Source organism: Ammospiza caudacuta, chromosome 15 (genome assembly GCF_027887145.1).
Source record: "Ammospiza caudacuta isolate bAmmCau1 chromosome 15, bAmmCau1.pri, whole genome shotgun sequence".
Lineage (NCBI taxonomy): Eukaryota > Metazoa > Chordata > Aves > Passeriformes > Passerellidae > Ammospiza > Ammospiza caudacuta.
This window is the reverse complement of record NC_080607.1, coordinates 7,442,040-7,468,041: the sequence shown is the minus strand read 5'-3', so window position 1 is coordinate 7,468,041 and position 26,002 is coordinate 7,442,040. Positions and strand designations below refer to the sequence as shown.

General features: G+C 47.1%; 1 protein-coding gene across 1 annotated transcript in view; it reads left to right on the top strand.

The window, feature by feature from the left end:
* TOX2 (TOX high mobility group box family member 2) overlaps positions 1 to 26,002 on the top strand; it is a 171,877-nt gene that overhangs the window by 72,714 nt on the left and 73,161 nt on the right. Inside the window, exon 3 of the mRNA XM_058814981.1 lies at positions 25,306 to 25,551. Within this exon, the coding sequence (XP_058670964.1) occupies positions 25,306 to 25,551 (246 nt within the window). The remainder of the gene's footprint in view (positions 1 to 25,305; positions 25,552 to 26,002) is intronic.

The window sequence follows — 26,002 nt, the reverse complement described above, 5'->3', positions numbered from 1 at the left end:
TGCACAAGGTGTCAGATGGGGCCTGGAGCAACCTGGGATACTGGAAGGTGTCCCTGCCTGTGGCAGGGACAGAATGGGATGAGCTTTGAGGTCCTTTCCCATCCATCCATCCATCCATCCATTCTGGGATTCTATGGCAGAAAAAGGCAGGATTTCATCCAAGCCTGGTGAGACACCTGCTGCAGGTGACATCCAGTGCCTCACCTGATGTGTAGAGCAGCACAAGGGGCTTTAATCTGGGCTCTGGGCATTAGGGTGAGACTGGGTAACTCCTGGATGGGCTGTTCACACTTACACTGCCAAGAAAGCCAATCCATGGGCAGGGATGTGTTTCTGGGGGCTATGGGTGTGACGGTGTTCACAGGGGTCTTAAGTTGAGGGAAGAGATGAGGATCTGACTCCCTGTTTCAGAAGGCTGATTTATTATTTTATGATATATATCACATTAAAACTATACTAAAAGAATAGAAGAAAGGATTTCATCAGAAGGCTGGCTAAGAATAGAATAGCAAAGAATGATAACAAAGGTTTGTGGCTCGGCTCTCTGTCCAAGCCAGCTGGACTGTGATTGGCCATTAACTACAAACATCCAACATGGGCGAATCACAGATGCACCTGTTGCATTCCACAGCAGCAAATAATCAATGTTTACATTTTGTTCCTGAGGCTTTTCAGCTTCTCAGGAGGATAAATCCTAAGGAAAGGATTTTTCATAAAAGATGTCTGTGACTCTATGGATATGTGTAAAACAGAAGGTGGATTTTCCCTGGCTGTGTGTGACTCAGGACAGGGCACAGGGGCATTGCTGGCACCTTGAGGGAGATGCAGCTGTGAGAGATGATATTTATCATGTGCACAGACATCCCCAGCATCTGTCTGCAGCCCTGCTCCAGGATGAACCTGAGTGTGGGGTGAGCCAGGGCCGCCCCTTCCCACCCACGTGGGATCCATCTCCAGGTGTCCCCCTGTGCCTGCACATGGATAAATCAACATTTATCTCCTGTATCTATTGCCCTTTATCTCCCTGCCTCCGTATATCTCCATGCTGGGGCCTGTATTAGCCATAATAGATACAGTGAGTCACTGATCTGGTGGGTCAAATGGTCAGGGCTCTTTGATCAGCCGTCAGGATCCATTACCACCAGGGCCTCTGCTGGGGCTGGAATTACAACTTGCATTTGACTCATTTCTGGGGTCAAAACGTCCCTCTTATTTGATCGAATGACAGAAATTGTATAATTTGTATATATCCCTGAGCCATATGTGCTCTGAGTGCCACCCTAATGTGTTTTATAAAGGCACAGCTGTCTTGGTGACTTATTTAAAATGGGATTTTGAAGTAGTGTTCTTGCCGTTTAATGTCCTCATTCAGGGTTACACGAGGTTTATCAAATAATAAATAACATCTAGAACATTGCTTTTAACATAACAATGCCTTTGCTGCTTATAAGGAACTGGGAGGTCCACTAAAGCTTTGTTTGGTAAATAAGTGATAATGCAGAAAGCAAAGATAGGATAATTAGAAATTAATGATGTGTAGGGAGCTATGGATACCTTCCTCATGTTCTGCTAACGCTCCAGACGAGACAGAGCTCCTCTTGGCAGCCTCTGCTATAAAACATGCCTTCAAACCTTGTCATAATACTGGCAGACGTGTTGTTCCCACCAGTCTTGACTGAATCACAGCAAAATGTCAACACTTGATAAAATAAACCTGGGGCTGGGGCAGACCCACGTGAGTGCAGGGGTTCCCCATCCCTGCTGGGGACCACAGAGGCAGCGCACAGTGACTGAGGTGGCACTGAAGCCCTGGGCAGAGTGAGGGTAACAGGGTGCTGCTAATGAAGGTGTGGGGTCACCCTGCCCTCATTCTTGCTCCTCTCTCCAGGACAGGAGCTGGAACCAAGGTGGTTTTCAATCCAAGGTGGTTTTCAGTCCATCAGTGATGGGGTTGCTGCCCCACTGATAGTGAAGCAACAACATGCAATTGCTCAGGTGTGAGATGTCCTTCGAGCAGTTGGTCCCTGGCCTACCAGATGTGTGAATTTGGAGGAGCTTCCAGCACTTTGTTTGTCCCATAAAGTGCAGCAGGCTGCTCATGGTCACCACAGCCACTGCCTCAAACCTGGGATGGCTTGGGAAGAAAGGCAGGAACAGCCCAGGAGATCATTAAACTTGGCTGAGCAATTCCTTAGGGTGTCCTTCTCTTGAGTCTTGTAGAAAGGTCTGCACAGAAAATCAGAGTCTTTGGTGAGGTTATTCTTTGTGCCATTTCCACTCAAGTCCCTTAATAAACTTTGGTGTTTCTAATTAATCCTTTGCACATGAAGAAACTTGTTTTAGCATTCATAGAATGGATTAGGATGGAAGGCACCCTTGAAACTCATCTAATTCAAGCCCTCTGCAAGGAGCAGGGACATCCCAGTGAGATCAGGCTGCTCAGGGCCCTGTCCAAGCTGGCCTTGGATGTTCCCAGGGACATCCACAGCTTCTCTGGGCAATCTGTGCCAGTGTTTCACCACCCTCTGAGTGGATAATTGAGGAGGAAGAGTTTGGGGGCTCCATATTCTGTTGATTTTGTCTTGATCTGTTGATCACAGGAACAGATGATATCAGAGGTTTGGCAGTGTTAAAGAAAGTCACATGTAAGTGAGGGGTTAAATAAGGGGCAATATGGCCTGCTTTTTTTAAGGCATGGAGAGCTCTGGTTCTCCTCAATCTCCAGCTGCCTTCTGCTCTTTGGACTTTACTCTCTTGTGCCCGTGCAGAATCTTGGTCTCTTCCAATCTGCAGATAATCTGTATTTTTGAAGTGTGGAATTGGCCCTATCAGGGGCAGAGCACACCTGAAAGTAAATAATTACTGGCTCCCCACTCCCTCGACAAGGATACATTGCAAATACTGCAGGAACACACAGATATAGGAGTATAAAAGACCCCTGGTGAAGGGAAGAGAGAGGTTTGTGTAGACTCAGTTTTAAAGAGGATTACACAGAGTTTGGGAGTGTGCACTGCAGGCCCCCATGCTAAGATACAGATTTTTGCTCTCTCCCTGCTGTTCTTTGAGTAATACTGTATAATTTCATATGTTGTGCTGGAGAAGAAAAAAAAATAGAGGGGAGACATTGATAGATCCTAAATGCCTTTCTCAGCAGACAATTCAGGAAGAATCTCATGTGCTATTTTAGAATGAACAATAGAGTGTTACATGTCATTTATTATAATCAGCAGCTAATGGAAATCCTTCCAGGAGGGGCCTGGGACTTGAGCACAACTACAGCTGATGATCCAGGCTCGTGAATTTTGCATGAACCCCTGTGTGACAGTGAAATGTTTGAAAGGTGCAGTCAGGATGTGATTCCTGTAGCTTAGTCATAGCAAGAGGAGGCTTTACTGCTGGTTCAAGGCTGGCTATAGTGTTTAAATAAAATAATAATAAAAAATCCCTTTGTATTACAAGCAGAGTGAACATCATTTTCAACCCTTGGTCTCAAGGGACTCCTGAGTTTTTAGCAATAGGGTGTTTGAAAAACAGCCACCAAAAGAGTGAAAAACTAATGCAATTGAGCCATTCCTAGACCAAAAAGGATGGTCTCTGCTTTTACTGCACTCACTCTGGGGAAAAAAAGAAAAAGAAATAGCATCTCAAACAGCTGAGGACACCTGTCAGGTGGCACAGAGCACCTGGTAGGGGTGGGAAACACTGAAAATGTTGTGGTGGTTGGGTTTCATGGGCAGATCTTTCATCAAGAGATTGCTGAGAGGTTTAGGTTTAGGGCCAAAGGCAGGAGGGAGAAGGAGATCCTCAGGGGCACTGGAGGACACACACCACACTGGACAGCCTCAGGGCTGGCCACAGCATCCACCACTCTCCAAGGGCCCCTGGAGACCATAGCCAGCCCCAGCAGCTACCCTTCCCTGTCTTTTCCTGTGTCTGTCCAAGGGTTTCTGGGATATGAATCAGCTCAGAGAATGTTTTTTACCCAAAAAAGAGTGTCTGTATAAAGCAGCACATCTGGCTGTAGCCCTTGTTCTGTGAGATGTGGAAACAAAATGTCCCTGAGGATTTTCAGCCAGAGCTGGGATTTCTTTTGCAGTGAAAAGGTCTGTAAACAATGAAACATTTAAAAACTGATAATAAAATCCAGTCTGTGCAGGAGATTGGCCCAGGGGTGGAGGCAGCAGAGTTGGGGAGGTGGTGGGAACCTGGGGGTGGCAGAGAAGGAGCAGCAGGACCATGTCCATCCCCCTGAGAAACTGCTACATCTTGATCTGAAGGGTTCCACATAGAAAATACCGGTACCAAGATGAGTTCTGATAGAGGATTGGACATGGGTGGTTCTTGGTGCCGAAATTCCACCGTGCCCACCAGTGGGGCTGCAGGAAAGGTACATCCCAGACCCCAGGAATGCCTCCTGTGCTGGAGGGTGAAGGAGATGGAGTGACTGGGAGCACAGAGCACCTCGGGGCACAGTTGAGGTCCAGTCAGACTGAACAGGATCTGCTGGAGTGCAGGGTGGCTCCTGTGGCATGAGGACACGTGGCCTGGCCGTCCAGCAATGCTGCTGGGCTTGTAAAGCCAATGGCTCCTAAAAGAGCAGCAGATGATAGAGGAAGGTGATGTGCTTTAGGCAAGAAAGTGCCACTTTATCAAGGATTTCCCATGTGCTTTTACTGCTATAAAGGGACTGCACATGGTGTAAAGACAGCCACTGTCTTTGGTGGTCAGCATGGCCCAGGGCCAGGTGAGACCTGCATGGGGGACAGCCTGGAGCAGCCCTGGAGAGTGCAGACCCCCTTTAAAGCACAGCTCTCAGGTTGATATGGTGCTTTATGTGTGCTTTAAACACTCAGCAGGGCCACTCCTGCTGCTCCTGGGCTGGCCTGGAGTGGTGGCAGCCAAAGGCAATCCCAGAGCTTTGATCCACAAGCTGTTTGTGCCTGTGGATCCTGCAGCTCCTTGTGTTGAGCTGATTTCTCGGTGTGTGTCCTGAATTCCTGCTGTGACAGCGTGACAGGGAGCCCTGTGCCTGCCAGGGACTGGTGCTGAGCTCTCACAGTGCAGCCCCATTGTCCTCAGGGAGCTGTGATGAGCAAGGATTTCCTCCCATGCGTTGGGGAAGGTGAAACGGGAAAGCTTTATCAATATGATTGCCTGGCAAAAGATTTTGAGAATATGGAAACTATAAGTGAGATTGAAATGAAAGCAAGCTTTGAGATACCTCAGTTACTGAACAACTGGAAAACAATGGTGTGGCCAGCTGAAGGTGATCCCCTTTTGATGGAACAACACTCTCTGCTTGCAGACAGGCCCAAGGCTCAGAGCAGACCCTGCAGCTTGGCAGAAGGGGCCCAAAGAGGAGTTTTTAGGGTTTAAAATGTAACACAGTGTGGTAATGTAATGATTCTTATAGGCTGTATGGAAATGCTGTAGGATTTGTATCTTGTACTAGATTGGTTGGCGAGAATCAGAATATTCAACACAGAAGAAGATTTATGGTATTCATCCTCTCTCTTTTACTCTTTTTCTCTCTCTCTCCTTTTTACCACGCTCTTGCCTTCTCTCTCTTTACCTCTCCCTCTCTCGGGCCTGCTCTGAGCTGTGTCTGGCAGCTCCCAGCAGGGCCCTGCCCCCAGGCCCTTTGCAATAAACCCCAAGTTCCAGCCCTGGCTGCAGAGATCTCTCCTGTCCCTCTGTCCTGACCCCGTTGCTCCTACACCCGTGTCCTGTTGGGGGGCTGGGTTTGGCTCCTGCACAGGGTGGTTTGCTTCTCTAATGGACCTCTTGGGAGCTGCTCTGGAAAACTCTGTTTATTTGTGGAAATGCAGCTCTGTGGGCTGCAGCAGTGTGGAAGAAAATACCCAGCCCATTGCTCTTGGGATTTCCTTTCCCAACTGATTGATTACCTCTTCCCTCCTCATCAGAGACCCATCCCGAGCTGCTGTTTGGATCTGCTGTCACAACACAGTGATTAACTGAGGAGCCACTCACTTCCAGCAGGAAAATGTTATTTTCCACTTCAGCATTTGGATGAAGGCCTGGGCAGAGAGGAAAGCCCCTCTGACAGAATGAGCCCTTCTCTCTGTGTCAGCTCTGGGGCTGCCCTGGGCACGTGCAGGGTTGGGCTCCATTCCAGCCCCATGAGGGCAGGACCATCAGCAGAACATCTGTACCCAAAACTGAGAGGCCAGGAGCACTAGGACAGTGACTGTCCCCTGTGCTGGCTCTGCTGGGGCACCTCGAGTGCTGTGCCCTGTTCTGGGCCCCTCATGGGAAAGGCAGTGAGGGGCTGGAGTGTCCAGAGATGGGAACAGAGCTGGGGAAGGGGATGGAGCACCAGGAGGGGCTGAGGGAGTTGGAAAGGGGCTCAGCCTGGAGAAAAGGAGGCTCAGGAGGGACCTTGTGGCTCTGCACAGCTCCTGACAGGAGGGGACAGCCAGGTGTGGGCTGGGCTCTTCTTCCAAGGAAATATCAATAGAACAAGAGGAAATGGCCTCATGCTGTGCCATGGGGATTTAGAGTGGATTTCAGGAGGAATTTCTTCACTGAAAGGGTGGTCAGACATTGTCAGGGGCTGCCCAGGGAGGTTTGGAGTCCCTATCCCTGGAGGTGTCCAAGGAACACCTCACTGTGGCACTCAGTGCTCTGGGATTGGGACAAGGTGGCCATTGGTCAAAGGTTGGACTTGATGATACTGGCTAAATTCAGGCTTTTCCTCCCTGAAGGATTCCATGATGTCAGGCCCTGGAGGATGATGAGCGCTGTGGATCCCAAGTGCAGCCTCCAGCTCCTTCTGCTCAAAGCCAGGCTCTGTTCACTCCGACCTCCCCTCGCTCATGAGGCTGGGCAGGGTAGGGGACGTGAGCTGGCTGGGGAGAGAATGCCACCAGTCCTTGTGCTCCCGCTCCTCTGGGGAATGTTGTATTGCACTCAATAGTTATTTAGTTGTTTGCACTGGGTGTTTGGGGAAGGCTGGGATCTTCCCTCTCAGGTGACACACCAGGCCAGGCTGGGCAGAGCCGTGGTAGGAACCAAAAATCAGGAACAGAGGACCTGAGCTGGCTGGGGAGAGAATGCCACCAGTCCTTGTGCTCCTGCTCCTTTGGGAGGAGGCTCAGATCTTCCTTCTCAGGTGACACACCAGGCCAGGCTGGTCAGAGCCATGGTGGGAACCAAAAACCAGGGTAGGCAGCTTCCCCAGGGAGCTGAGCTGTGACACAGGACCCAGCTGAAGGGCGGTGGTCACAGCAGCTCCACAAGCTCCACGTTTGGCCCATGTTCCATCACCTGTTGGACAGTTCTGCCGAGGGCTGTGCTGGGTCTCACCCATCACTGCCACCACCATCAGCCAGCCTGAATTAAACTTATCTCAAAGCAGCAAATCCATCAGCTGCCATCAAGAGCAAGAGTGCTGGGTGTGAGGCTGTCTAGCTCAGGTCTATACATCTGTGTACACCGTAAAGGGCAAAATATGACTTGGCTTTTATTACTTTAATTAAAACATGAGTGAAGAGTATGAGATTCATATTAAATTGTATTTTCCTGGCTGCTGTGGGAAGGAGCTAACTGATCTGATTACCATGAAGATTACAAACTATCAAAGTGAAAAAGAGCTTTTTGCAAGTATTTCATATTAAACCTTCAAACATAACACTTTAAGAATAATTATAGTTGTATTACTGGAAAATGATTCATGAATTCTGAATAAATATAAGGCCCTTAAAGGGAAATGTTCCAAGACCACAGTTTTCATTCCAATCTGATGAAATTTAGTATCATTTTGCAGCTGTAGAATAGAATGAAAAAAAATATGTACATAGACTGTATTGAATATATGTCAGACTAAACTAATGAGATTTTTTACATCAACTCTGAGCACGAAGGCAGACAAATGGAATAGCCATCCTCATTTTCTATAATAGAAAGCACCAAAAGGGAAGGCAGAAAGGATCTTACTGCTCACAAGTCTTTATTCCACCCTTGATTGTTAAATAATATATTTTAAGTTCTCATATCTCGCCCGCAGAATGTTTGAACTGACACTAATGGGTATGTAAGAGAAAAGAGTGAGCTCTAAGAAAAAAAAAAAGTGAGGAAAGGCTAGGATTGGGAATTTTATCAGTATTCCCAGTGGGCTGTAATAAAGATACTTTTCACACAATACAGTGAATGTTTACAGCAGACAGTTTAGTTTCCTTCCAACAATTATGAGGAAATTGAATCTCAGGAAATGTTAGTTTTGGCTAAAATTAGACATAACAATAAAGATACCCCTGAAAGTTTATTAAGGAGGGAAAAAAAAAAAAAAAAAGAAAGAAAAGAAAGCCATCAGTCTCTGGAAGACAATTTAGCAAATTTATTTTAAGAATTCCAGATGACTTCTAAACAAAACCACACACCTACATGGTGCTGAGGGCTCAGGCTCCCCATGGGAGCTGCTTTTCTCCAGAGGAGCTTTCTTTCCCAGGCTTCATGGATTCCTGGTGCATTTTGGAAGCAAACATCCAAAAGGTGCTTGTTTCCAGGCTGGATCCAGCTGCAGGACAATGCCCATCACTCCTGCAAGCAGATGGAGCAACAGGTCACATTTTTGGGTACAAACCAGGGAACCCAGGCTGGTATTGAGAGCAAGTTACTGAATGCACTTGAATGCAACTTTAGGAAGGATCTTACCAGGATCTCCACAGAGATGCTGGAGATCCAAAAAAAATTTTAAAAATAAAAAAAAGAAAGATGTTCTCTAAAGTGCAGGAGACTCTGGAGTGCTGTGAGCAGCTCATGTGATGGTGTTTAATTTTTGAAGCACAGCAAATGGATCATGCAGTGGAATTCTGCCTGTCCTGATTTCCAGACTTCTGCATGGAGGAGTGCTGCAATATCCCTGTTAGAGATACCTGCTTTCCTCCCCTTTTGTCCATGTAATTCTTGATTTTTGACTTCTTTCTCATTCTGTTTCAGTCTGGAAAGAGATTCCTGTAATTTGATATCAAGAATAGGGATGGGAGGAGAAGTGGTGAAAGCTGATGCAGTTAGCTTTGCAGACAATGTGTCCCATTTTGGCTGTGTTTGGGGTCGGACTGGGCTGATGCTTTTTGGTAACACCAAGTGGGACTCGAGGTGCCCAGTTTGGTGCTGGAATTGGCAATAGAAGCACTTGGCTCTGAGTCATCCCAGGTTTGTGGAAATATCTAGGCCTTGTGTGGGCTTGGATTTGACAGATAGCAGCTGCAACCCTTGAGTACACTGGGAAAATGTGAATTTTTACCATGGGATTGATGTTTTGGCTCTGTTATGTGCAGCCTTGTTGTGCTCAGAGCCTCCCCTTCCTCTCCATCAGCATCTCTCCCTCGCATTTTGACTCTTCCACTTCTGCTCAGTTTTTTAGATCAGTTCAGGTTCCTGGTGTTTCTAAACCAGTGAAAATAACAGAAACACCTCTGAAGCTGCTCAATGAATGGAGAGTTTCAGGTGGTTTGGCCTCTGGAGAGATGGGGCTGGGTTTCTCTTCTGCCCTCATGCCTTGTGTGTTTTGTTGGGTGGTGTGATGAGGATAGGGCTGGTGTGGATGTGAGCCCTCTTGCACCTTCTTTTCCTCTGCACAGCCATTCCCTGTGTGCACAAATGTTGTCCATGGCCTCTGGATCTGCCAGTGCCAGCACTGGAGTTGGTCCTTGATGCAGGCTCCTGGCTGTGAGCAGCACATTGATGCCCTGGCTGTCCTCCTAGATGGACAGTTGTCCTTATTTTAGGGAAAAATCACTATTTTGATTATTAATGTGGTGGTTTTCCTTTTTGCCTTCCTCCTGAAAGGATGGTTCCTATCTCACTGCTCATTTTGTCCAGGTTGTTTAATGCTTCAGAAGGAATTTGATGAGTGTCTGATTGAGGGCATAGATGAGCCTCTCCCAGCCATGTTGTGTTCCTGCCTTTTTTTAGATACCATATATAAGCCTGGCTTTATTAAAGAAAAAAAAAAAAAAAAGTTGTTAAAAATGTTAAAGATAAAATCTGTTTGTTTCCCAAAATTCACATATTGGAGGCTTAAGGCTGAGATTTTCACACCTACTCTGGGGATTTGGATACTTGGCCATGCACCACGTTCTCACAGTTCTGTCACGAGTCTCTTGGTGCTTCCTGCTTTCCCTAACAGCCCCAGCACCTTTGTGCTCCTGTGACATGACAGCTTCTGCTTTGGGTAAGGGAGGAAAAAGAACAAAATTCTTGGAGCTGTGGTTGTGAAGGAAGAGTCATAATTGTGGCTCTCAGCAAATGCAGAGGAGGTGCAGAGAGATCCTGTGTGATTATCATGGAATGCTTTGGGTGGGAAGGGACCTTGAAGTTCACCTTGAAGTTCCATCCCTGCCATGGGCAGGGACACCTTCCACTGTCCCTGGTGGCTCCAAGCCCTGTCCTTGGGCACTGCCAGGGATCCAGGGGCAGCCACAGCTGCTCTGACTTTGACATCACATGGACTGGGAGTACTGGGTTCAGGGGGTAGGGGCAGCCAGAGGTTGAGCTTGATGGTCTTGGAGGTCTTTTCCAACCTCAGTGATTGTGTGATTGTGTGATTCTCTTGCTGAGTTGTGCATATTTAGGATCTGAGACATTCCAACCCCATGATAAGTCTGTCACAGACCTCCCTTGGCCAAATATGACCGTGTTCACAGGGGTCCCAGGAAGAGGGGAGAGATGAGGATTTGACTCCATGTTTCAGAAGGCTTGATTTATTATTTTATGATATATATTATATTAAAACTATACTAAAAGGATAGAAGGAAGGATTTCATCAGAAGGCTTGCAATCAAAGGCAAAGAATGGAATCATAATAAAATCTTGTGGCTGACTAGACAGTCCAAACCAGCTGACTGTGATTGGCCATTAATTAGAAACAACCACATGAGACCAATCACAGATGCACCTGTTGCATTCCACAGCAGCAGATAATCATTGTTTACATTTTGTTCCTGAGGCCTCTCGGCTTCTCAGAAGGAAAAATCCTAAAGAAAAGATTTTTCAGAAAATGTGTCTGTGACAGCCACCCACACCCTGTCCCTGCCACTGGAATTGGGTCCATGCTCTGTCTGTCCCACCTCAGGGTTTGCTTTGGCAGAGCTGTCTCAGAAGTGTTTGGCTTTGGCACATGTCCCACGTGCCAGAGCCAGGTTTGGGGGCTGAGGGCCTTTGGGATAACGTGGGAAGCTGATTTATCACCCTGCTGATTTATCACCCTGCTGATTTCAGTTCATTTCCTTTCCCCATTTTGGCAACTTCCTGGCAGGCTGAAATGTTTGGCAGTGGATGGGTGGGTGAAGAATTTCAAGCTGTTCCTGGGGGTAAAGAGTAGAGAAGGGAGGGAAGAAGGTGGCGTTTTACAAAGCTGTGTTACATTCTTAATTTCAATAAAATAAATGTTAAAATAAAAAGGTAAGCAGCACCTCAGCTGCTGAGGCGACAGCCACTTAAGAAGCACTGAATAAATACATAAAACATATTTGCTGAAGGCATTTGTTGTTGGAAGTTTAAACATTAAATATGCCTTCTTCTCTGATACCGTAATAAAGCAGGGATGTTCCAAGAGCCATTAGTGGTGCTCTGACTGCAGCTTTACATCTTCACTCGTGTACCAGAGAACCTGCACTGCATCAGCAATGCCTCACTGAGCTTTGCCCCCAGAAGGGAGGGGTTTCAGTGTGGGTTTGGGGTTATTTTGTGGTGCATTTCCCTTTTCCCATCCATGGATGTGGATGTTTTGGTATTGTTTCCCTTGTAAAGTGCTGGGGCAGGTCCAGGGGGGGCAACAGCTCTGCCTTTGTCCCTCTGTGCCCAGGCTCACTAAGTGCTGGCTGGGGGCCTGATGAGACAAATAAACAGGTTTGTGTATTTAGGTTTTTAAATTACAGGCTAAGGAGGAACACAGATACTCAATCCATTAAGAAATAACTAGGTGGGTGATTCAGTACCATTTGTGTAAATGGCACTAACTCTGGTCTGCCTGCACAATTTATTAATACTTCACGGGATGAAAAAAAAAAATTATTTTAATCTCATAATGGATGATGAGCTGTGAAATTGCTTCTGCAGCAGCTGGGCACCCTGGGGGAGGTGCTAGATTGCACCACATTATGCAAGCCATCCCCACATCCCTGCCTCCCTTCCTCGTGCTAATCACACACATCAGATCTGGATGGTGGCAAGGAGGGGGGCACTGCTTCTGCTGGGCTTTATTACTTTTTGATTTTTTTAATATATACATTACTTTTTGATTTTTTCATATATGCATTACTTTTTGATTTTTTAATATCTACACTTTTCTTGTCAATTTGCTTTGGGGTCCCAAGCCTGGCTTGGGAAGGGTGAGGGCTCAAATCTGAGTGGGTTTGTGATGATGCTTTGTACTTCAAAGGTGTTTGCAACAACAAATAACAAGAAATTTAGCTAAAGTACCAGGTCTGGCCCTGTTAATGAAGATTTCATCTGGCTGATACCCACACTGTGAAGGAAAGGGTACCAAGAGCTGTTACTGCTCTTTGCTCTGCTGTTATAGGATTGGGACCATGAGCAGGACCAACATGCCAAGGGCTATGGAGTTCCCACACTAAAAACAGAGCCTGGGCTTAAGGACTTTGGTTCTGTGTGGGAAGAGGGAGCAAAGCAAGGGGTAGAGTGGGACATTTAGGAAAAATTTGCAATTGTCCCTTTAGCTCCATCACTGGTGATGAGCTCTTGGTGGTGCCTCTGGTGCCTTGCCCACATCATTTCTGGTGTGCCCTGGGTGGTGAGGGCCATGCAGGGCTTCTTTGGAAAATGTCTCTTTGCTGATGAGAGAAAAAAACCCAAACAGGATATTTGGGGGAAAAAGTCTGGATTGCAGATGGGTTGTGTTGCCCACAATACCCCAGAGCAGGGGATGGCTGTGAATGCCACATGCCACATGTGGGACATGCCTTCTGAGATGGAAAATGTGGTGCAAAAAAATCATCCATGTGAAGTGTGGCACAAAGGATTTGTTTAATCCCTTCACTCCTTCAGTTTTGAGCACAAGGGAAATACTCTAAGAGAAAATCTGAAAGGGAACAAGCGTGGTACAGAGTGTAGTTTCCTTCCTGCTCTGCGTCCTTCTGGCTCAGCTGAAGCCAGGTTGAATTAATTTCTTAGAGTGCTTTTTGCTAATTCTTCCTTGCCTGTGCCTGTTTTTGGGCTTCTTTATCTCCTGACCTGCTTACAGTGCATTATCCACCATTGTGTAACACACCCTGGGCCCAGCACCCTCCACCAAATCCATCCAGCCCAACAATGGATTGCTGTGAGTGCACTGAGCTCATTATGCAAGTTCAGTATGCCATGAGACAAAAAAGCCAATTATGTAAAATCTGTTCTCAAATAATTCCCTGAAATGCATGATGTTCTTGAGCAGAATATGATATTCCTTGTATTCACTTCCAGGAGAGATCCTAGGAAAGAAAAAAATGGGTTTATATTTGTCTGGCCTAGTCAGTCTAATTTTAGATCCCACTGCGCTGGATGTACAGCATCTTTAATACATTTTAAAACCAGGCAAAAATCGTTATAAACAATTTTAAGGAGGCTGATTTTGAGGCAGATGACAGAGGCTGCTCTCTGGCAAGGTGGAGCAGAGCTTGAACATCTCCTGGCTTTGCCTGGAGCACTGACACGATGGCTCTGAGAGCCTGGGGAAAAGCAGGGAAAGGAAACAGGCAGGGGAAGGGAACAGCAGGGAAAGGGAACAGCATGGAAAGGAAACAGGGAAAGGAAACAGGAAAAGGAAAGAGCAAGGAAAGGAAACAGGCAAGGAAAGGAAACAACAGGGAAAGGAAACAGCAAGGGAAGGAAAAAGGCAGGGAATGGAAACAGCAGGGAAAGGGAACAGCAGGGAAAGGGAACAGGCAGGGAAAGAAAACAGCTCCCTCAGCAGCCTGGGGAGGTAAGGAAAACACAGGTAAGCTGAGCTGCTCTGGGTCACCCAGGTGCATCAAAGGTGCCCCCCAGCCCAGCCCTGCATTGGAGCACAACAAAAGGTTTGCAGAGCCCTGGGTATTGCTGGTGTTTGTGTAAACCAACTCTGAATTCTTCTGGATATGCTGTCAGCAGAGGTTGTTAGGAAAAGCAAGGATGTTTAGGACCCTGTGTGGACAAATGGTTTTATGAAACGGACATTTTTGGAAAATGTGTACAAGAGAGACCTTTCTGAGCTGTCAGGGTTGGTTGAAACCATCCAGGCTCTGGGAAGAGCTGTGGCTCCAGGACTGCATGGGATCCACAGGAGATGGAGAAGGTCTGTAAAGTTTAAAGGAATTGAGCCTTAATATCCCATCTGGATAGGGTTGGAGCACCCTGGGGTAGCAGGAGGTGTGGCAGGGAGCAGAGCTGGGTGACCTTTCAGGTCTCTCCCAGCCCAAACCCCTCAGTGATTCCATGATCTGTGTATCCAGCAGTTGCAGGTTTCTGTGCAGGAACGTGGTGCTGTGTCACAGACATATTTTATGAAAAATCTTTTTGCCAGGGTCTTTTCTCCTGAGAAGCTGAGAAGCTTCAGCTTCTCCATGTTTTGCTGCTTTGGAATGTGATCTTCAGAATTGTTTACCCAGCATGGGAAATTGTTTTTACTTGATGACCAATGGCAGCCACCATTGTGTCAAGGCTGTGAGCAATCACAAGATTTTATTCTCATTCCTTTCCTTTCTATTCTTTTCAAGCCTTCTGATGAAATCCTTTTTTCTATTATTTTAGTATAGTTTTAATATATCATTTTCTTTTAATATAATACATATCATAAAATAATAAATCAGTCCTCTGAATTTTGATGGTGTTCACAGGGGTCTCAGGCTGAGGGAACACAAAAGGATTTGACTCCATGTTTCAGAAGGGTGATTTATTTTTTTATTATATATATTATATTAAAACTATACTAAAAGAATAGAAGAAAGGATTTCATCAGAAGGCTGGCTAAGAATAGAATAAGAAGGAATGATAACAAAGGTTTGTGTCTCAGCTCTCTGTCTGAGCCAGCTGACTGTGATTGGCCATTAATTAGAAACAACCAACATGGGCCAATCACCTGTTGGTGATGCATCTGTTGCATTCCACAGCAGCAGATAATCATTGTTTACATTTTGTTCCTGAGGCCTCTCAGCTTCTCAGGAGGAAAAATCCTGAGGAAAGGATTTTTCATGAAAAGATGTCTGCGACACTGAAACATGGAGTCAAGATTCTCATCTCTTCCCTCGTCCTGCGACCCCTGTGAACATCACAGTGCTGCCATACAGAGGTGGCACCTGGTGGCATCAGGAGGTGGCTCTGGAGGGACAGCTGGCCCTCGTGGAGCTCCCTCTGGGACATGTGGGGCTCTGGCAGGGTCCTGCCCTCCCCTCTCCTATGAGGCAGCTGATGCCATGCCATGCAAGCAGGAAAGGCTGAGATTTGGGTGATTACATTTTTCTTCCTCTTTATTCCTGAGGGTATCTACTTCAAAACTCATTTTTGTCTGTGTCACCAGGGAATTAGGGGTCTGTCTGTCTCTGTTTCCTCAGGAGGATAAACACAGCACTCCTAATCCTCTCTGCACCCCTGCCTGCTGCACTGCTGCCCCTTCCATCCATAGCTGCCTTTATGGAAACCATAACCTTTGCTTGAACCAGAGATTTTCCTGAGCAAGAGCCCTTTGGGATCTGAGTGGGCTTTCCTGGATACATTTTTAATAAACACAATAATTTGACTGCAAACCCATTACCCATCCCCTGTTTGTTCTGTGGGATAGTCATTTCCATGCCTGCAAAAGCCACTAACTCAAAGGGCAATCAAAGGAGGAATGACAAGCAGGATAAAATCGGTCTGTGTTGTGATAAACCCGTCCATCTTCACCTCGTGCTCTGCAGCTTTATGGACTGCCTATAAATAATGGCCTCAAAAAGATATTAAATCTTTAGGAAAAAAATCAAGCCTAATTGTAACTATATTTTTGTTTTCCATTTTGGTTTATGTACAGTATATGACTTCTGCAGAGACATTTTTATTCCAGGAAAATGACAGGCCAACAAGAAGCCATAATTGCACTGATTTTTAGAAGTGCCTGCATTACTACAGATCTGATGTACTGCAAGACATGAATCAGAAAAATTCTATTAAAAAATCTCTTGAATGGCTGACACAGGAGTATTATCCATGATGATTAATTTGACTTGGTCATTATGAACACAGACAAGTCTGACAAAATTGCATTTCATTCCCCACTGAATTCATAAAATCACTATACACATAATAAGAAGTTATAGTTCCCTGCTATCCACTATTCTTGACAGGATTCCAGTTCTGGATAAGATACTGATTAAAAAAAAAAATAGAGGGAGAGAGAGAGTTGGGAGCCTTTTTAAAAGCCTACAATAAGGCTGATTTCTTTTGCTCTAAATTGTTCATAGAACTCCATTATTTTTAGCTTTTTTTGGTGAAGTGGTGATGCAGGTCAAGAGCAGCTTGGACAATATCAAACCTGACTGTGAGCTTGTGGTGCCATGGGAGGGGATGCAGCAGAATGGCCAGGCTGAATCTCAGGGATTGTCTGTCCTTCAGATAATTATAAATATTTGGCACCTTATTCTTCATTTCCTACCCACACAACAGACAGGTTGGGGCCAGAGGGTCCTGACAATGTTGTTTCTGGCTTTAAAAATATGTATGTAAAATATGCATGTAAAATAACCCCCCAAAATGCAGAATTAGATGCAAGCCTCAATTTTTTTTTAAACTTTATTTTGGTGTGAACTGAGATTTTCTGTCCCCTGTGGATATTTTTCCCTTTATAGCCCCTTCCTGCTGAGCACCACGCCACAGCCTTCCCTTTGCCACTGTGACAGCTTCCCAAGGACACCCAAGGTTATTAGGACAAGCAAGATTGTTTAGGACCCTCTGTGGACAAATGGTTTTATGAAACAGATATTTTTGTAAAATGTGTACAAGAGAGACCTTTCTGAGCTGTCAGGGTTGGTTGAAACCATCCAGGCTCTGGGAAGAGCTGTGGCTGCAGGAGTGCATGGGATCCATAGGAGATGGGAGAGGTTCAACTCATGTGAAGTTTAAAGGTATAAACATCCTGCTGATTCAAAGGTGAAGCCATCCAGAAGAGCTGGGAGTGAGTTTGGATTGGATTTGTGCTGCAGTTGTGGTGTAGAGTCTGCATCAGAGCAATGCCCATGGAATGGGGAGGTGGGGAATTGATCTTTGGGACAACCAGCACTTGCTTGGGGTTTTTGGAGAGAATAATCTTTGCTCTGAGCCAGGCTGGCAGAGCTGGGGGTGCTCACCTGGAGAAGAGAAGGCTCCAGGGAGAGCTCAGAGCCCCTTGCAGGGCCTGAAGGGGCTCCAGGAGAACTGGAGAGGGACTGGGGACAAGGGATGGAGGGACAGGACACAGGGAATGGCTCCCACTGCCAGAGGGCAGGGATGGATGGGATGTTGGGAATTAGGAATTGTTCCCTGTGAGGGTGGGCAGGCCTGGCACAGGGTGCCCAGAGCAGCTGTGGCTGCCCCTGGATCCCTGGCAGTGCCCAAGGCCAGGCTGGACAGGGCTGGGAGCACCTGGGACAGTGGAAGGTGTCCCTGCCATGTCAGGGGTTTTGGAAAAAGATGAACTTTGAGGCCCTTTCCAACCCAAACAATTCAGTGTTTCTATGATTTGAAACCCAGGAGAACACACAGGAGGAAGAGCCCACTCTCCCACAGGTTCCCTGCTGCTCTGCTGTGCCCCCAGCCTCTTGCTGAATATTGTGCAGACACTTCCAGGGCACATTTCTGTTCAGGCAAGAACTCATTTTCCCTTTTCAACAGCATTCCCCTAGTAAAAAAAAAAAAACTGAGCATGTGAAAATTAATGTAGTAGGGCCTGGGAACATTTCAAAGACAATTTGTAGATTGTATGTGACTGACTGTTAATAAATACTTCTTTCCAGTATTTATCCACCTCTCCCCACATAATTCATTGACCCTGGTATTCACACAGATCTCGGGGTGTGAGGATGAGGCAAATCAATTTCCATTCCTAAAGCCCAGAGCTGCTGATGCAGAAAATCAGCCCTGCTTCACTTCTTGGCAAGAATCCCTGGATTTGGGGGATCCCAGGTGTGAACAGGTGCCCTCTGCCATCCCTGCCTGCAGAAGGGGTGATGGAAGGGGCACCCCACAGCAAGCACCCATCCATTCCCCTGCTGGCCCCAGAGCATTCCTCTGGAGTTTGCAATGTCCCAAGGGAATTCCACCTTCTCCTGCCACCTCAGCTGACATTTCTGTCCCTGTGGCTTCAGTGCCATGAGATGAGCACAAAACCCCTCTGGTTTCTGTGCGGGAGAACTGTATCAAAATCCCATTCTGGCAAATAGGATTGTGCCTGTGTGAGTAATGGGTGCAGTGGGAGAGGAGACCAAAGGCTTTTGGGGAAATACGGGCAGCTGATCCTCAGGAAGCTTGGATTTTACCTTCTTCCTTGTGTTTGGACTCTTTCTGTGGCTCAAGGTGTTCTCTCAACCTGATCCTTGCAGTTGCTGTGGTCAGTGGCACATTAGAGATGCTGTAGGGAATAGGGAATGTGTGTGTATGGCGACTCTATCCATGTGCTTCTCTGTCTCCTCACTGGCATATCATCCAGCTTTGGAGAAATCAAGATACCCCCAAAACCACCTGGCTGCTTGTCTGCAGCTCCTTCCCTGTGGTGCTGGTGGCAGAGTGCTGTCCCTGGGACTGGGATGGGGGGATTGCCATCACAGCTCATGGGATGGGGTGGGCACCCCATAACCTCCCTGTGCACCTTGTGCCACCAGGAGCCCAGGCTGCAGCACCTCCCAGCCTCACAAATGTCAGTGTTTTCCTCACTTTGCAGACTTGCCAGGCTGGTTTGGGTCTCTTTAGAGCCATCTCACCTCTAAAGTGTCAGGAGTGTCACTGAGTTTTTGCATTAGCTTCAGGAAAAGCCCAGTTAGATGAGGGATGGCACAGAGTCCATGGTTGTCGCAAACATCTTTTATGAAAAATCTTTTCTTTAAAATTTTTCCTCTTGAGAAGCTGAGAGGCTTCAAAAACAAAATGTAAACATTGATTATCTGCTGCTGTGGAATGCAACAGGTAAATCTTTGATTGGCCCATGTTGAATGTTTGTAATTAATGGCCAATCACAGCCCAGCTGGCTCGGGCAGAGAGCCGAGCCACAAACCTTTGTTATTATTCCTTCCTATTCTATTCTTAGCCAGCCTTCTGATGAAACCTTTTCTTCTATTCTTTTAGTATAGTTTTAATGTAATATATATAATAAAATAATAAATCAGCCTTCTGAAACATGGAGTCAGATCCTCATCTCTTTCCTCTTCCAAGAACCCCTGTGAACACTGTCACATATGGTGTTTGTATCACCTGGATAGATTGCAGCAGCCTCTCTATTTCCTTGTACCTTCCCAAGAACAAATGTTCTCTCTCAAGCTCACATTTACTGCTGAATGCTTTTTGACAGGGCAAATATTTACCTGCAATAATACTACAAATCTTTATTCCTCTCACTGTGAAGAACATTTCTCTGAATCAATGCTTGGCTGCAACTCCTGGATCCTCAGGGGTAATCACACAGAACATGACTCAGTGGAGAATTGGGGTCACTGGGCATTTGCCATGCTGCCAAGGAGGACAAAGGTGTCCCAGGTCCTTGGTGAAGCCATGTCCTGTGTGATTAACACCAACAGGCAGTGCAGAGATGGTGCTGCCTGGCTGTGGGGTGGTTTGTAAAGGAGGACAGGAGGGGAAAGGCAGGAGGAAGATGAAGGCATCATTTATGGGCATGCCCAGCACTTGTCTCTCCCTCCTGAGTCACCTGAATGAGGATCTGCAGCGTCTTCTGGAACATGGCTTTGGCTGTCTCACAGCTGGTCCCTGAGAGCTGTGTGACATTCAGACATCTGGATGTCCTTGGCTGGCTCACAGCTGGTCACAGCTGGGTCACAGCTGGTCCCTGAGAGCTGTGTGACATTCAGACATCTGGATGTCCTTGGCTGGGTCACAGCTGGGTCACAGCTGGTCCCTAAGAGCTGTGTGACATTCAGACACCTGGATGTCCCTCAGCTGGGTCACAGCTGGTCCCTCAGAGCTATGTGACATTCAGACACCTGGATGTCCCTTGGCCCATCATCCCCTTTGCTGCAGTGCTGGGGATGCTCCCCCAGGCTCTGTTATGGGATGGCTGGTGGGAGTTGCTGGGGTTTGGCTTCATTTACAGTGGAGGAGGTGCAGCACAGGAGCAAAAGGTGAAGCAGCAGCTGCAGCAGCATCAAGGGTGGTTTTGGGTCCATGGCAGAGGGTGACAGGATTACTGTGGCCATCAGGCCACAAGCCCCAGATGTGCCCTGTGTTTGCAGCACTGGAGCCACCTGCCATGGACAGGCATTCCCCAGAGCTGCCTCCCACCTGAGAGCCCTCTCCTGCAGGTCCTGGACACCTGAATGCCTCCTGTCCATCTCTGCCTCCCTGTCCTGAAAAGCAGCAGGGAGTGCAGCAGGTCTGGGAGGTCGGGGCAGGTTGTCCCTGTGGTGGGGAGCAGTGTTGGCAGGAGACCACACTGGGGTGTCTCCAAGAGCTGCAGGGGCTCCTGGCAGCTCAGCAGTGGGGCCTGGCTGTGCAGGCCAGGCCCTGCTCTTGCAAGGAATTCAGGAATTCTGCCTTTCCTCTCAAATCATTCCCAATACCATGTCCCCAGCCCCGTGCAGTGAGCTGGGAGGGAGCAGCCAGTTCTGACTCCTCTTGGTGCTGGACATGGCCTGGGTGTCACCTTGCCAGGAGCCAGAGCCTCTCTCCCCATTGCAGCCCCCCAACATCACCTCCCCTCCAGCTCTCTGTCTTCTGACCCTCAGCCTGCTGTTGGATGGAGATGGTGCAGGGACCCCTGCTCAGACCTGGATTTCAAGATGGAAGAAGTGTTTCAAATAACAATTTTGTATTGTTAGTTAAACAATAAGTATTCAAGATGGAGTAAGTGTTTTAAAATACAATTTTACTGCAGGTGGAGGTTAGTTGTACCTGGTGTGATGCCATCCTGTGCAAGCATGGGGCAGGAGCAGGTTTATGAGGTGCTGAGGCCCTGGCACAGGGTGCCCAGAGCAGCTGGGGATGCCCCTGGATCCCTGGCAGTGCCCAAGGCCAGGCTGGATGGAGCTTGAAGCACCCTGGGACAGTGGAAGGAGGCAGGATAGTGGATAGTGCCATGGCAGGAGGTTTGGAATGAGATGATCCTTCAGGTCTCTTCCCAGACTATTTTATGATTCTGTGATAATCCTGGGGCCATGCTGAGGGCAATTGGATCCTGTACAACCCCTACAGCTGGTGCTCAGGGATACCTGTGAGGGTGAGGAGGGCACTCAGAGGAGGGGCAGTGTCCCCTCTGTGATGGACCTAGCTCCATCCTGTGTCCCCACCCCACTGCAGGGCTTCCCTGCTCCAAGCATCCCCTGGCATCTGCCCAGCAGCACCAGCCACGAGAGGGTTTGCAAGAAGAGCCTTGTTGTTTCAGCTGATTGCAGTGTTTTAATTTGAAGAGGAATAATGTGTAATCACAACAACTGTCATCTGTTTGACAGTGGAAAATCCTGGAGCCTTTTTTGTGCACAGTAAATGGGCAGGCATTCAGCAGCACGAGCTGCTCCACGCTCGGAGCCCTGGTGGGATGAATGGCTTCAGACCAGCCCGCTAATCTAATTTGTAATGTATCCTTAGAACCCATAATTGGCTGTTTAATTTAATTCAAATTAACATAAGAATGGGAAATATAATCTGCCACAGAGCCCACATGGTGGTGGAGAGGAGCTGGGTGTTGCTGCAGAGGGGTTGAGGGCATGGATCTGTGCACAGAGGTGTCACTGTGGACACACCAACAAGCACTGTGTGTGACAATAAATCACCTTTTCCCAGCCTTCTGAGTGTCTGTGTGCCTCATCTCCCCTCCTTATCTCTCTGACCATCTATTTCAAGCAGCCTGGAGTGAGGGCAGCCTGCTCTGGATAGCACAGGGTGTGAAAGCTGGCAGGCGCCAACGCTGATTATGTTGATTGGATATTGTCTAATCTGATTTTGATTGTGTACAGCTTTGATTGTAATTTTGATACGTCTGCAAAATGCTGTAGCTGTTGGGAAAGCTTTGTGATTTAAACAGGTCTTTTTTTTCCTTTTCTCTCTTTTTTTTTTCCCCTGGGTTGAATAGAACAGAGGCAGAAACGTGCCTGGGGGTGAGCAGGGTGCTGGAGCTTTGGCACCCTGTACAAAACCACCTCAAAGCCCTTGGGTGAGCTGTTCTGCAGCAACACAGGGGACTCGTAGTTTTGAAGAGAGCTTCAGGAAACTTTGAGTGGGTTTTACATAATTTAGTTAAGTACAGCAAAGCCACTTGCTTATATACCTGATACCAAAATAAACCAGCTGGAGGAACAAGTTTGCTGTGCGCTGATTTATTTAAATCCCTTTCTGTAAAGCATGGACAGAAATCCTCTTAAATAACTGGGAAAGAATCAGTGTACCTCGAGGAGTGGAGCCCAAATGGAAACACAGCTATGAGATGTATTAAATGGGATCTCTCTGTCTGCATTGAGTACATCCCCTCAGCCCACTGCTTCCCTGGATCACAACAATGACAGAAGCTGCCTGGGAAAAGAGATGAGCTTGAATTTCCCCTGAACAGTAACAGTGGGTACAGAGAGCCTGTCATGCTTCAGGCTCTCTCTTGTGTTTCTGTTGTACTCCTGTTTCCCTACAGCCAGTGGGAATCTCAGGTAAACATAAAGGTTTGGGTCAGATATGCAGAACCTGCCCTTGAATCACAGAATCATCAAATGGGTTGGGTTGGAAGGGACATTAAGGTTCATCTCATTCCAAATCCCTGCCATGGACACTATCCCAGGTGGATCCAAGAGGGGCTCTTGGACTCCATGGTTCTCTTGGCAGTGCCCTTTCACCAATCCACAGATCCCTCCTTGCTCCCTGCTGCCTCTCCCACTGACTGCTGTGCTCTAGTTAATCACAGGCTTTTTTTTTTTTTTTTTCATTTCATTTCATTTCATTAAGGACTTTCTCCCCCACAGTGTGTGGTGATGAGGAGCACGAATCCAGGGGTGAGCTCTGGGACAATGGATTATTAAAGCCTACAGTGCTAAACTGGTTTTTTAACATCTGGGGTTTTGCTCTTAAATCAAGTATTAAGTCCAAATCCAACCATGAAACTAGGTGATCTGGGAAATTTAGCTTCAGCATGTGTGTAATGCTGGAGCTAATCAGAATTTCATATGCTATAATAATAGGTGAAACAGTTGATGTTTAGAATAAGCCTCCTCTGCCAGAGACTCATTATATTCTGTGTTGGTAATTAATAATTTTGGATAGATTCACACGTTATGAAGAAAAAATGGTTTTGTCTGAAGTGAAAATGATTGCACAGGTGCGATAACAGATTTTTATAGAAATGGGAATGCTTAGAAGTAAACAAGGCATGAGAAAACATGGGGAGCAGACAGAGTTTCAACATCTCTGCATGTTCATGTCACCTCGAGGGAGTGTCAGTAGGGAGGTGAGGAAATGCTTTTCCAGATGAAATTTGGGAGGGGATGTAAGCAAGGACAAATCTCCATGTGTGGTGGAGTCATACAGGCTTTCTTTAAAGGGTTTTTAAAGAGTGATGGCTGTGTTTCTAAATCCCCCTCCTTGGTTGTAGCTCCTGTGCTGCAGTTTTGGAGGATTTTGAGGAGTTAGGATGAGAGAGAATGGGTTTAACCTGACAGAGGGCAGGGTTAGATTAGATATTAGGGGAAAATGCTTTACTGTGAGGGTGGGCAGGCCTTGGCACAGCTGTGGCTGCCCATGGATCCCTGGCAGTGCCCAAGGCCAGGCTGGACAGGGCTTGGAGCAGCCTGGGACAGTGGAAGGTGTCTCTGTCCCAGGAATGGACTGGATGGGCTTTAACATCCCTCGTAACCCAAACTGTTCCATAATTCTGTGAATTTTGATCCCAAATAATTGTTATTTCTACAGTTCTAATTCTCAGAAAAGCTCTTTAAAATACCAGCAGTAGATTGAGAGCTGAGCTGGGTGCCCAGAGAGAGACTTTGGCCTAGGAGGGCAGCAGCTGGTCAGGGGCAGCCCTGCCCTTCCATGGCTGTGCTCCACATATGGGGGTTTCTGCTGAGGTTTTGGGGCTCAGAGATGAGCAGGGATGCAGTGAGGGAGCAGGGAGCAAGGGGATACCTCCAGGGGTCCATGGTGTGCTCCTGATGGATGGAGCAGTGCTGCCACACTCACACCCTGGCTCCTACCTCGTTACAATCTGACGTGCAGGACTGGAGGTGCCTTTTTATCACAACAAACCCATTTTCACTGGAATCTGTGTTTCTCAGAGAAACTGTCATTTTTCTTTGCCAAAGTAGTGAGGCAGTGATGATTTGAAGAATAAAGACTTTACAATTAAAAATTGTATAACAGGTATGTTTTATTCCAGCTGAGACAGATGGGGGTATTTCCATCAAAGACATGGGAATATTTCCACAAAAGACATGGGGGTGTTTCCATCAAAGACATGGGTGATATTTCCACCAAGGACATGGGAAATATTTCCACCAAAGACATGGGGCATTTCCACCAAAGACATGGAGGGCATTTCCACCAAGGACATGGGAAATATTTCCACCAAAGACATGGGGGTATTTCCACCAAAGACACGTGTACCTGTTGAGACAAATTTTGGGTTTAAATACACATTGACACCCCAAGCCCACATCTCCCTTCCCACCCATTCCTTGCCCAGAGTATTGGGTGGTGCCACACTTCCTGGTGGTCCTGGGTGGGTGTCTTTGATGAAGTAACATCATCTTCCTCAATGTTCTCTGCTTCACCCTTTCTTCTGGGCAGGCACAGTGGAGGTCTGGCTTTCTCTCAGGTCAGTTTGTCCTGGCCAAAATCAGGAGCTCCTTAAGCAAAAGATTCTGCTTTATGGGTTTCAACAATACCTAAGTCTTGCTTCACTGAATTTTTTTATCTTTACAGCCTCTACCTAGCAACTAAATTCTTATGTGTTCTGCTACTAGTTGTCTCTACCTAGAAAGTTACATTCATGTTACGAACTGTCTTCTGTACTTTTGCAGATTTGTTAAATAAGCAAATTTGTTAAATATATTTCTGTTATTTCAATATATTTCTGTTTTCCTTCACCTGCCTAAATACATTATAAAATTCTGAATTTTCATACATATCAGTGTCATGTTGCAAACTGTCTCTTTGGTGTTTCAGACGTACAACAGTCAGAATGAGAACAACGAGGACTACGAGATCCCTCCCATAACACCTCCCAACCTCCCCGACCCATCCCTCCTGCACTTGGTGGAGCATGAAACTGGATACCACTCTCTGTGCCACAGCCTCCCTCCCAACAGCCTGATCCCAGCCTATCCCTACCAGAACATGGACCTGCCGGCCATCATGGTGTCCAACATGCTGAGCCAGGATGGGCACCTCCTCTCCAGCCAGCTGCCCACGGTCAGTGCCTCTCCTTTCATCCAAAGCACTCTGTGTTTCCAGCAGTGAGCTGAGCTCACCACTCTTGGTGATGAGCTGTTTGCCATGAGGGGTGGGAGGAGCTGGTGTGGTCACCGTGCTCATGGTGGCAGTTTCCTGCTTCCTTTGGTGTCCTCCTGAGCCTTGTTAACCACTCAGGATCAGGGAAAAGGGTTTTTTCCCTCCCTGTGTGGAACATCCTCATGTTGTCTTTTCCTCCAGTTTGGAAATGAAGCTTGAGATCATTTTAGTAAGGAGGTAATATTTTGGGGGTTGGGCTCTTTCTCCAGCAGCACTGACACAACCAGAGCACACAGCCTCAGGCTGCACCAAGGGAAATACAGGCTGGAGATTGGGAAAAAGCTTTTACAGAAAGAGTGATAAAGTTCTGGAATGGCTGCCCAGGGAGGTGGTGTGGTCCCCATCCCTGGAT